This window comes from Panthera tigris, chromosome C1 (genome assembly GCF_018350195.1).
Source record: "Panthera tigris isolate Pti1 chromosome C1, P.tigris_Pti1_mat1.1, whole genome shotgun sequence".
Lineage (NCBI taxonomy): Eukaryota > Metazoa > Chordata > Mammalia > Carnivora > Felidae > Panthera > Panthera tigris.
The window spans coordinates 9,091,605-9,104,668 of NC_056667.1; the positions used below are offsets into that span (position 1 = coordinate 9,091,605).

General features: G+C 43.0%; 1 protein-coding gene across 3 annotated transcripts in view; it reads left to right on the forward strand.

The window, feature by feature from the left end:
* Positions 1–13,064, forward strand: part of VPS13D (vacuolar protein sorting 13 homolog D) — a 255,302-nt gene that overhangs the window by 142,255 nt on the left and 99,983 nt on the right. For all 3 annotated transcript variants that reach the window (XM_042998018.1, XM_042998020.1, XM_042998021.1), the window contains 5 exons: positions 738–917; positions 3,235–3,351; positions 4,165–4,314; positions 10,073–10,222; positions 11,120–11,216. In XM_042998018.1, coding sequence (XP_042853952.1) covers positions 738–917; positions 3,235–3,351; positions 4,165–4,314; positions 10,073–10,222; positions 11,120–11,216 — 694 coding nt within the window. The remainder of the gene's footprint in view (positions 1–737; positions 918–3,234; positions 3,352–4,164; positions 4,315–10,072; positions 10,223–11,119; positions 11,217–13,064) is intronic.

A 13,064-nucleotide genomic window follows, 5' to 3' on the forward strand; every position in this document is an offset into this window, starting at 1 on the left:
ACTTACAACAGTCGTAAAAAGCTTTCTCCATGTTGAAATGTGTTCTTTAAACCCAGCTTGAAGTTTCCTTTTGATTACTCAGTATTTAAAAATTAACAAAGGGGGTCGAGATACTCTAGCCATTGTCTTCTCTAGCCCTGTATCTGCTGTCTCATTGGCATTGTCCTGTAGACTTCCGTTTTGCTCAGGGCAGATAGCAGAAGATACTTTTCTCCAAAGGTCGGAATATCTGGCTCTCAGGTGACATTCACCATTCCCGGTTTCATTTTAGAACAGGTGTCATCTTCTGAATATTTGAGCTGACTGTCCAACCACAGGCCTGTTTGGGGAGGTTTTCAACTCTACAATTTGCTTCTTATTGGAGAGTTGAATGACAGTTATAATTGCTTTATTTTCAGAATGTCTTAGGGTTTTAAGCAAACCCAAAATGAGAAACAGGGCAACAGGGCTTTGGTACTTTTTTAAAGCTTATCTTAATGACTAGAAGTTATTACTAAACCAACATACTCTATTCTTACTCAGAATTCTCTTCATTCGTGTAGCGTAACTATCTGTCTTGCCCAGGTAATCCTCCTGGTTTTCATCTTCTGCAAAGCTGAAAAAATAGTAAATGTTTTTGTTAAGAATGGACCATGACCCTTCAAAAGAGAATTTACATTTGATAACTTGTTTCAAATGATATGTTAAGTTGTCAGAGCCAGGGCCTCTCCTTTTCTTACACATCTTTATTCTTTCAGGCCAAAGGAGGGCTTTCTGGTTTGTTTGACGGAGCTGAAGTTGTTCTTGGTCCTGATACTTCCATGGAGCTTTTGGGGCCAGTGCCACCTGAACAACAATTTATCAACCAAAAAATGAGGCCTGGTTCTGGAATGTTATCCATCAGAGTCATCCCAGACGGACCGACTAGAGCCCTCCAGGTGATGATTTATCCTGAGAATTGACATGAATCTCGCTGTGCTTTCCCCCCACACATTGGTTAGGCATTCAACAAATATTTATGGAAACATTTTTCTGGTTATGAGGATATGATGTCTTCATTTATAAAATGGGGGCAAGACCTGCCTCACAAAGTTGTTATAAGAATTGAAACTATAAAAATATAAGATGATATTAAAAAAAGTATATGAATTCAAGAAGGTAATGCCAAGAATGCTACATATTATTATTTTTATTATCGTTCATCATATATTATTAATCTTCCAATAATTGCCATATCAGTGGCATTAACAACAAGACACACGAGGTCCCTGATCACACAATGACAGTATTGTGTTTTGAGAGCAGGAGGGGAGGGTGTTACATTGCATATATAGAAAGGATTTGTATTCCCAGGTTTGGAGGCTTGGGGATCCTAAGAGAAGTAATACTTAAGCTGAGGTCTAAAGGTTAACTGAAAGGAATTATGTTAGCCAGATCAAGAGGAAAGGTAGAGGGGCTGTGCCCAAATAATAAGAGTGTTCGTCCCACAGTTATTTATCGAGCGCTTATTGGAGCCGGGTACGATGCGAGGTACTGAGCACATACGGTATTTGGAAAGTTGATAAGTGAAGGCCTGGAGATAAAAGGGAGACACCCGACTGGCGCTGAGTCTATGCTCAAAAGTAAGGCTGGGACCAGATTATTAAAAGCCTGATACATGCTACCAATTTTGGGGGTTTTCTGTGGCAGTGAGGAGTCAGGGAATGACGTGAGCAGAAATGTTTTTCGCTCGCTCGCTCTGTCTGCAGCGTGGAGGATGGGAGGGGAGGAAAACTGGAGATAGAAGACAGCTGAGGGGCCGCCACAGCATTGCAGGTGAGGGTGTGTGGCCCCGATTCAAGCAGGTGGCAGGGGTAGGGCTGAAGAGGCTGGAGAGAAACAAGTAGAAATGGAAGCTTATTAAGGAGGAGAGTCCGACAGATTTCCTGATTGATGGAAGGTGAGAATGAGAGGAAGGAAGGAGTCAGGAATGGCTTTCAGGATTTTGATTTGGGCAAGTAGGACAATAATCCATGTCACTAAGACATGAACACTGAAGAGACTTCTGAGAGGAATGGGGAGTTAAGTTTTGGACTTGTTAGATATGTTGTCCACGTGAAAATGTCCAGAAATCAGTGTAAATATGGGTGGGACGCTTGGGAGAGATGTGCTGGAGGTCATGTGCTTAGGTCAGGGTGTAATTAGAGAGCTGAGGAGAAAAGGAAAGAGGCTGGTGTGTAAGGGTGAACTGTCTGAGGAAGTTCGTCATAATCTACAATATCTTTTCTAAAAGCACCCTTCTTGGGTGCCTGGGTGGCTCAGTCGGTTAGGTGTCCGACTTCGGCTCAGGTCACGATCTCATAGTCGGTGGGTTCGAGCCCCACATCGGGCTCTGTGCTGACAGCTCGGAGCCTGGAGCCCGCTTCGGATTCTGTGTCTCCCTGTTTCTCTGCTCCTCCCCAAATCATGCAGTCTCTCTCTGTCTCTCAAAAATAAAATAAAACATTTAAAAAATAAAAAAAATGAAAGCACCCTTCTTGAGGCGGCTGCCTGGCTCAGTTGGTTAAGCATCAGACTCTTGGTTCGGGCTCAGGTCATGATCTCATGGTTCGTGAGATTGAGCCCTGTATCGGGCTCTGTGCTGACAGTGTGGAGCCTGTTTTGGATTCCTCTCTGCCCCTCCAACCCTGCTCAAAAAATAAATAAACATTGTAAAAAAAAATTTTTTTTTTTTTACATTTATTTATTTTTGAGAGAGCACAAGTGGGGGAGGGGCAGAGAGGGAGACAAAGAATCCGAAGCGGGCTCCAGGCTCTGAGCTGTCAGCACAGATCCCGACGCGGGGCTCGAACCCACGAAACGTGAGATCGTGACCTGAGCCGAAGTCGGACGCTTAACTGACTGAGCCACCCAGGTGCCCCTATAAATAAATACTTAAAAATAAAATAAAAGCACCCTTCTTTTAAGACAAATGTTGAATGCAGTGATCTTGAGGTTTGCGTATTTTGACTTGACCTGTATAATTCTAGATCACCTGCACATGCCTCCCCCCGCTCCCCCATATGAGGTTCTCATGGTCTGCAGCTTGGCATTTGCCATGTAGACTTAAAACCAAGTTTACTTCATTATTACATAAGTCTTACTTGGCAGTGCTTTGGAAACCATGAACTTCCACAGGATGGTTGAGCAGATAGTGACTTTTGATCTATCTAGTTGGTATGGAATAGGTTTCACTGTGGAAGTATGAGCCCTCTCAGTATAGTGTTTTGACCTCAGATAACAGATTTCTCCCAACGGAAAAGTGACCGTTCATCATATGAAGTGGGTGAGCTTCCTGTAACTGAACAAGAGGTACAGAAATTGAAGAATCCAGACACAGAGCAGGAATTAGAAGTAAGTTTTGAGTATTGCACACTTATTTCTTTATCAGAAATTTGTTTAGAGTTTTGCTCTGTGGTTTTTCTCAGTTTTAGACCTCTTTTCTCTCTGCCCTCTGTGAATTCTAAATATGGCTGTTGCTTGATGGTGTTTACTGTTATCACAACATGTATGTGTGAATATGTTAATTAAATGATAGCTAAAGTTGAATCCGAATGTAACAAATGTTGCTAACGTAAGATGACAATAAAGAAAGCTAAATGATTTGAATTTACACAGGACTGAAGGTCGAGAATAACGCAACTAGATTTTTTTTGAGGGGCCCCAGCTTTCTCTTGTTGTCTTTCTTCCTCTCTCCCTGTTTGGGCATTGGAAAGTAAAAAGTTTGAAAAGGAACATGAAGTGAACATGAAAATGCACACTTACTGGATATTTATTTAGTGATTTTTTTTAAATTAAGGACCTATAGGTAAAGCACTGTGTCGGATATTACAAATTTCAGTGAATAACTTACTAAAAGGTTGCATCCCAAAAAGGGAGAAAGATTTTCAAAAATTATTTTCCTGTAATGAAATGCAGAATGTCCTCAGAGCTCCGAGAGAGTATCATCATATCACTTTGGAGTTCTGGGTGGGGTGGGCACTGTGCCTGGAGAGAAAGGCGCCTGGCGAGACGACGGAGCTGGGTAATACGATTCTGCTCTAAGTGCTTTTCTTCTGCTCAGAGGTAAAGTAGAGGGATTCAAAGCCATTTCTTTCCTTGTCCTCTCCTGGCTACCTTGGCCTCTGTTTGAGACTGTCACTGTGTTGTATTTTGGTTTCCTTTCAGGTGCTTGTGAAGTTAGAAGGTGGAATTGGGTTGTCCTTAATTAATAAAGCCCCAGAAGAACTGGTCTTTGCAAGTCTTACAGGAATCAATGTGCACTATACACAGTTGGCAACCAGTCACATGCTCGAACTCAGCATACAGGATGTGCAGGTAAGGCGGGCAGTTCTCAACTTATTAATCCGCCTGTGTTCTTGCTGAACACCCAGCCAGATCCAGTGTTTGGCGTCCTAAAAACGTTAATGCTTCGGCAGCGATCTTATGACCTTCAGGGCTGGGGATGGCTTTTGTTCCCCTAGCCGGACTGGAAACACTAATAACATATGTGACAGGGGGAAGAGTCTCCAGAAAGTCTTGTGTTCCCAGTGAACTATAATTAGCCCTCGGCTGAGCACTGCTCCAGACCTGCCTAACAAATCATAAAAGGAAACTCTGAAAGGATCGATCTGTTTCCAAGTAATTTAACTGTATCCCTGAACAAAGCTTAAGACTTAATGGGATATAAAAATATTCAACACCCAACAAAGTCAAATTCACAAGATCTGGCATCCTGTCAAAAATTACCAGGTGTGCAAAGGGGTAGGAAAACAAAATATATAATGAGATAATCAGTCGAACTGACCCAGGGCTAACACAGATGTTAGAATTTTCAAAGAAGAACATTAAAACTGTTATTATAACTACATTGTACATGTTCAAAAAGGTAGAGACCTAGAAGATACGAGAAACTTAGACTTCTAGAGATTAAAATGAAAAACACACTGCATTCAATTAATAGCAGATGACACAGTACAGAAAAAAGATTAGTGAACTTGAAGACATAGCAATAGAAATTGTCCAAATTGAAATGCCCAGAGAAAAATCATCCATAAAAAGAAAACAGCATCAGTGACCTAGGGGACAACCTCAAGCAACCTAACATACAGATGATTGGAGTCCCCGAAGGCCAAGATTGAGAGGAGGGCATATAAAAAATAGTGGAAGAAATCTTGGTCCTAAATTTTCCAAACTTAATGAAAACTAAACTCACAGGCAGAAGAAGCTCAAGCACAAATCCAAACACGCACGTGCACATGCATGCAGAGGAAACTGTACCGCGGTGCGTTATAATTAACTGTGATAAGTCATCCAGATTAACCAAGACATGTCACGTGCAGCAGCAAAGGTGAGAGTGGCAGCCGACTGCTCACTGGGAACCGTGCGAGTGACAGGACCATACACAACATCTTTAAAGTACTGGAAGGAGGAAAGACTGTCAACCTAGAATTCTATGCCCAGCGGCTGTGTCTCTCCAAAACAAGAGCGAAATAAAAATGTTTTTAGACGTACAAATCTAAAAAGAACTCATTCCCGGCAGATTCACGCTAAAAAGATAAAAACATCATTCAGGCACAGGGAAGTGGTAGCAGCTGGAAATCTGGGTCTGCGTAAAGGAACGAAGAGTACCTGAAATGATAAGTACATGGCTGAATCTATAAGATTATTTTCTAATTGTTTAGATCTCTTTAAGAAATGATCAACTGCTTAGACAAAAGTAACAGCACTGTGTTTTGGGGTAGGACATGTAGGACATGTCAGAATAAAGTGAATGACAACCATAGCATGAAGTCTGGAGGGGAGAAATGGACGTGTATTAACTGTAATGTTAATACATGTGAAGGAGTATGCTGTCCTTTCAACAAAAATTGGTAAGTTAAAGATGAATACTATAGGGGTGCCTGGGTGGCTCAGTCGGCTGGGCGTCCGACTTCAGCTCAGGTCACGATCTCACAGTTCGTGGGTTCGAGCCCCTCGTCGGGCTCTGTGCTGACAGCTCAGAGCCTGGAGCCTGTTTCAGATTCTGTGTCTCCCTCTCTCTCTGACCCTCCCCTGTTCATGCTCTATCTCTCTCTGTCTCAAAAATAAATAAACGTTAAAAAATAAAAAAATTAAAAAAAAAAAGATGAATACTATAAATCCTAAAGCAACAAAGAGCTACCACTAATAATCCGACAAAGGAGATAAAATGGATAATCCGAGAGAAGGCAGAAAAAGCAGAAAACATGGGAAAGAGTGGGTAAGACAAATAGAAAACAAATAGCAAGATGATAGACTCATTCGGACCTAATTGTATCAATTAAATGAATGTAGATGCTACAAACACCTCCAATGAAAAGGCAGAGATGATCAGATGGGATTAAAAAAAGCAAGTTCCAATTATATGCTGCCTCCAAGAAACATTTTAAATATAAAGACACAAATAGGTGAAAAAGAGAAGAATGGAAAAAGACATACTGAGCTAGGCCTAGTCATAAGAGTGGAATCATAAGAGAGTGATTCACTGGTAGTGATTCTGATTACCATCAGAATCAATTGCAGAGCAAAGCATATTACCAGGAATAAGGAGGAGAATTTCCTAACGATAAAAGAGTTTGTCAGGAGGCCATAACGATCCTATTTACATACCTGATTGTGGGGCTTTGAAATATAGGAAGCAAAAATTGATAGCACTGAAAGAAGAAATGAACAAACACATGGTTATAGTAGGAGATTCCATTGCCCTCTGTGAATAATCGATAGAATAAGCACATAAGCAGCAAGTAATCACAGCCGTACTAGATTTGAATAGCACTCCCAGCCAGGGAGACCTAATTGACATTTATCCAGCAGTCCACCTAGCAACAGCAGAGAACATGTTCTTCTCAAGTGCAGGTGAAACATTTCTAAGAGAGACCCCATTCTGGACCAGGAGACAATTCCCAAGGGCAAAAGGACTCAAGTCACACGGTATGTCCTTTGATCACAATGGAATCAAATTGAAATAACAGAAAGATAGCTGGAAAAATCCCCCAAATGTTTAGAAACTATAAAACACACTTCTGAATAGCCCATGGGTCAAAGAAATCAATAGAAATCTGATAGAAATTAGGAAATATTTTGAACTGAATGAAGATGAAAACACGACATCTCAGAATCAGCGGAACGCCACTCACTGAACCTGTACCGAAGTGAGATTTATAGCGCTAAATATTAGAGGAGAAAGGTCTGAAAACCATGAATTCAGGTGTCATCTTAAGAAACTGAACAACAACAAATTAAGCCCAAAATAAACAGAAGAAAGGAAATAATAAAAATCCCAATGGGAATCACTGAAAAAGAAACCAGCAACTACAGTAAAAAAACAAAACAAAACAAGAAAACCCTCAAAAGCTGGTTCTTTGAGAAGATCCGTAAAGTTAGCAGTCCTCTAATGAGTCTGATCAGGAGAAAAAAAGAAAAGACACAAATTATTGATACCAGGAATGGGAGACGTGCCAGACAAGCCCCAGACGTGACAGTTCTCTGGGAATGGAGCTTTTAGGGGAGCTGGAAGCTGGTCCCCGCCCCTCCCCCACTGGCTGCCAGGGTGCGGGGCTGTTGGTTTTCGAGGCCTCTTTGGACCTGGAGAAAGCGGATGGGAAAGGATCATGGGAACGCCACAGAGCTCACCGTTCTTGCTGAGTTTCCAGTAACTGATCCCTGGGTCGTTGCAAGCCTTTGGTTAACTCGGAGTTCTGAAAAGGTTGATTTTGACGGTTTCTGCCAGAGTTTTGTTGTCACGCCAAGACAGCTCTTCTCTGGTAGCATCACACTTGCAGGCCTTTATCCCAGCCTCCACCAGGGTTGACGTGTCCAGGAAAACACTTCCTGGTAAATATTTCCAGAAGGATCCAAAGACCTAGACTGTACTTCCTTCCCCAGGTGGGCAGCCTCCTGCTCCCGCTCACGGCATGTACTTCCATCGCGCCGAAACCCCTTTTCAGAAAAATGTTTTCTTTTATCCTGTATCACAAAGAGCAGATAGTTCAGGCTAATCACATCCCATTTGTTTGAGGACAGATAGAAAGTTAATATCTTTTGCTTCTAATTTCTTTGTCTTTCATTTTTGACCTTCCAGAGGAAGATCCATGGAGTCATCTGTTCTTTGTGAATTTCATTAACTTTTTAATTAAAAATTTTTTTTCTACTACAATACCTTTTGATTTAATGTGTGCTATAAATCATAGAAAATAGATTTGAGTGTTTACTATGATTACAGCACTGTGAGAATGAACATTTAAAAATAGAAAATACAGTCCCGTCCTTAGGGAGCATCTAATCTAATTGGAGAATAAAACTAGAATTCCTAACTCTTACACATCTTGTATCAAATATGTTTGGGGAAAGAACAAAGGAGAGGTCAGACCAGGGTGAGAACTTTCCTGTTCTTTCCTCTATTGGATATGACAGGTGATTCATTCACTCAGTAAAGTCTTAAGCATCAGCTGTATCTGGAGATACAGTCATAACTCAGAAGATGAGGTTTCTGCTCTCTTTGGGTAACAGCCGAGAGAAGAAGTCAGCCGATAAATACGCAAGCCAGTGAATAAATAATTAGCAGCTGTGAATACAGTCATAAAGAATAAAGCGGGATCAACCTGCTTTTTAGATCAAGTGGCCCTGGAAGGTTTTCCTGAGAAGTGAGAGCTGAACTTCGAAGAAGACATTGAGCGAGCCACGGAGAAGGATTTGAGGCTAAAAAGCATTCCCTCCGAATCCAGAGCCTCTGAGTGGGGAGAGTTGCCCACTTTTGAGAAACAACTGGTCGGCTCATGTGTGGGGGTCGTAAGAGAGTGCGCTGTGGAGGAGAGTGCTCTGTGGTGAAGACAAGGAAATGGGCAGTGTCTACATCCCCCAGGCCCTGGGGAGAAGTTTGGTTTCATCCTAAGAGAAAGGGAAGCCACTGACAGGTGGAAAGGAAGGAGGGCATGACTTGATTTGTATTTTTGGAAGGCGAGTGTTGCTGCTGTGGAGGCGAGTACACAGTAGGGCAAGGACAGAAGTGGGAAAAAATGTCCATGGCCTTGCCCTCACCTCTGCACCTCGACAGCCAGCCGTTTATACAGAGGGCTGTGTGGCAGTCCACGTGATCTGACGGAAGGGTCGCAGGATTTGTGCCAGAAATGCCTGCCTTTGAATCCCAGCTCTTCTACCTACCAGCTCTGTGTGTCTGGACAAGTGACCTAATGTCTCTAAGCTTCTGTTCACGTGTTTGTAAAATGAGGAGGAATAATACTTAGCCGTTCGAGTGGTAGTAAGGGATACGTTAGGTGATGTGTGGAAGTACTCTAGGGGTTCCCAACAGATGTTCTCTTTCCTCCTCCTGGTACGGAGTTTTGGTGGCAGAGTGGAGGTGGCTCATTCCTGCAGTGAGCCTTCTGACATCCGTAAACATGGCGGAGTGTAGCGTGCATTCTCGGTTATGGTGCTGATGGGCGTGGGTGATTAGAGCCACCCCTAATGCCACTGACATCACCGTTTCCTTCCTGGCAGGGACTTGACTTTAGGACAGACCACCGTTTCCATTTGGTAGCCACTTGCGCTACTGATGCCCTGGTTTTCGTTGCCTAGTGTCCGTTCAGTTCATTCATCAGTAGCATGGTGGTTGGGAGCGCTGGGCTTGGGGTCAGGCCAACCTAGAGTCAAGTCGTGGTTCTGTGATTGACCAGCTGTGCAGCCTTAAGCAAGGGCCTCGGGTCTCAGCTTCTTCATCTGTGATGTGAGGACAGGGATAGTCCTCAGGAGGTTGTGGTGAGGATTGCAGAGTAGAGCCCAAACTCTAGTAACTCTGACACCACCGGTGTCCCATGACTCGGTGGTGCAAGGTCCCATGCGTGCAAGGAGACTAGCTTGGTGCCCAAATAAAGGGTAGCTTCTGTTGTCATTCCTGCTGCAATCAGTGCTGGCCGTCAGTGCAGGTACATTTTTCCAGCTGCCGTTGAGACACAGTAACATGGGAAGGGTACTTTCTGAGTATCCTACACGTGACGAGACCCCACTTAAAGGTAAAAACTGAGAACTGAGCCATTCATCGTGTGTTCTCGTTTTGATTCGCTGCCTTTTCGTGCGTTAGGTGGACAATCAGCTCATTGGTACCACTCAACCCTTCATGCTCTATGTGACTCCCCTGAGCAACGAGAATGAGGTCATTGAGACCGGCCCTGCCGTGCAAGTGAATGCGGTGAAGTTCCCCAGTAAGAGCGCGCTGACCAACATCTACAAGGTAGGCGGGTGGGAGAGGCTGACGGATCTGGCACGGTGGCAGGGGGCCGATTTGCTCTCTCTCAGCCGGGTCTCCGAGCAGCAGTGAGGGGTGTGGCTGAGAGTAGTCCTGTGGGGTTGAGGCACAAGTGACTTACCCCACGGTGTCGAGGAATTTACAGCAACTCTTCTCACAACTGTGATTTCGATGACCTTGTGCGTGATTGTGCCGAATCCATATAGGCATATAGGCCAGAGTCTGTATTCATTGAAGTGAAGTCTGTGGGAAAGCATAGCATCGTCCAGATTGATCAGGACCAGGCATGATCCAGATGTGTTCTTAAAAGAGTCATTAGAAAAGGAGTGGTAGGAGGGGTCTGCCCTCAGGACAGATGTGCTCTTGGGTAAGCTGCCACACTGTTTAATAAAAGCAGGTCACTTTTCTTTCGTAAAGAAGTTTCCAGGTACAAGTTAGCTGTTACAGCAACAGATTCTGGAAAAGTGGGAGCTAAGAGGTTGCTTCCCATATTTCTGGTCCTTTGTCACCAGTGCCAGTGGGGGCCAAGCCTGTATGCGGCCCTCAAATCCTACTGCTCCTTAAAGTAACTACCGTCCACGGAAACTCAGTGCCGTAACGCTGTCCGTGGCAGTGCATCTGCAGGTGTGATCCCGACAGAGGAGACACGGATGCCCCAGAAACCAAACAACAGGGTGCTGAATTGTCTATTAAACATCTGGGATTTTTGGCTAACTGTAACAGTGTAGAGAGAGAGAGATGAGCCAGGGATCATTTGGCAACGTGATTATACAATCCCATGAGTGAAGAAACCATACCATTGTCATTTGGGGCCTTCTTACTGGCACAGGTAAGAGTTCCTTCTGGTGTTTACACTTTTAATCAGAATTTCTTTATCTCTAGCATCTGATGATCACGGCTCAGAGATTCACAGTGCAAATTGAGGAGAAACTGCTTCTCAAGCTGCTGAGTTTTTTTGGCTATGATCAAGCAGAATCAGGTACCGTTGAATGCTCTAGGTGTGTGTCTGGGAGTTGACCGAAGAATGGCATTTCTTAGTCTGCTTATGAAAACGGGTGGCCTCTGGGTGCCCGACAAGCTCCCTTTGCACCTCACAACCTGAGCCCGGAAGCCAAGGCTTGTGTCTCAGTGGTTTTCTTTCCGAGTACGGCTTGTTGACTGCAGGGCTGACATGGGCATGAAGGAAGCTTCTCAGAGGTATCCCGGAGTACCCGGGGGTAAGCCTTTGGGAAACAGCACACTTTTCCTCTTTGTAGTGTGTTTTTTTGACTCATCTGCTCTAGGATAACAGAAATGATGTTAGTCATTTAGCAAACCACTTTGTTTCCTAACCTTTGTTTATTAAACAGACTCAGGGCCAAGAATCAGAAATCCCTTCGGCAGTTCCTTTGGTTTAGATGAGGAAAAAAAAATTGGCTAGCCTTAACTTCTTACCTTTTTACAATCATACCCTTATGCCTTAATGTCTTTACCAGGCTTTCTAGTTACTGGACTCTTCTGTGGAGAGGGGAGTAAGATAAGCTATTGAAAACCTAAATTTTTCTAGCAGTTGCTATAGAAATCATTTTGCTTTTGTCTCTTTATTTTAGATACCTCCTCATGGCCTTTGTAACACTGTATATAGAGCTTAGAAAGAAGTCAGTAACGCTTAGTCTTTTGAGGACTAAACCAAATATCGAGCCTGAAGAAATTATAAGATAGACTTATGTTTATGTGCCCACATTGGCTAGAGACAAAAATCACTGGGGACATATGTACATATGTACACACATACAAACAGGGCAAGACAAATATTTTTGCTCCTTTAACCCAGACTTAGAATTTAAACTTTAAGTGTAATTGGGATCAAGAGGAACATCCTATCTGTTTAAAACTGAGAGCTTAGAAAGAAGTCAGTAACGCTTAGTCTTTTGAGGACTAAACCAAATATCGAGCCTGAAGAAATTATAAGATAGACTTATGTTTATGTGCCCACATTGGCTAGAGACAAAAATCACTGGGGACATGTGTACATATGTACACACATACAAACAGGGCAAGACAAATATTTTTGCTCCTTTAACCCAGACTTAGAATTTAAACTTTAAGTGTAATTGGGATCAAGAGGAACATCCTATCTGTTTAAAACTGTGTTTTCCACTTTGGATGGGAACGCCAATATCTGTTTGCATTTGGACAGCCACTTGAGGGCCTGCCTGCCACGTAGCCATTCTCTTTTGGCACCTTCCTGGGAAGTTTTACTTTAAATTCTATTGGACATGGTGTTCTTGTAGGTTTCTCTGAGTCAATTTCTCACCAAACATTGTAGAAATGATTTAGACTTTTGTAAAATCCTGGCCTGTCTTTCACTGGGGCGTCTCCACTTTCTATAACTATTTCTGTTCCCTGAATACAGATAAGCAGGTGTCTGTCACAGTATCGTTTTCTAAAACCTATTTCCTTTCTTTCTGTAAATAGAACTTTGATAGCTGATGGTATAAATTTGTTTGATAGGCAGCTTTGTACAATCTCCTTGGTTTTATTTCTAAGGCACGTGAAGCCAAGTGAAAATAAGCTGGCCGGATGGGTGTGGGTCCAAGAGAAAATAACGAGCCCATTACTGTGTGCGAGTCCATGTTAATCCTTTTTACTTCATGAGAAGTAAAAAAAAAAAATCTGCCTTGACTCCGCTACTTTAACAAATGTCCACCATTTGGGAGAGAAGGTGCTTGCTTACTGCCATGATGTCACTTCTTTAGAGCCTGCAGCCTGTTTCTCTTTTAAGGCACTCTGTTTCATTCAGCTGCATTATTTAATTGGTCATGTTGTTCATTATGATTCAGTTAAA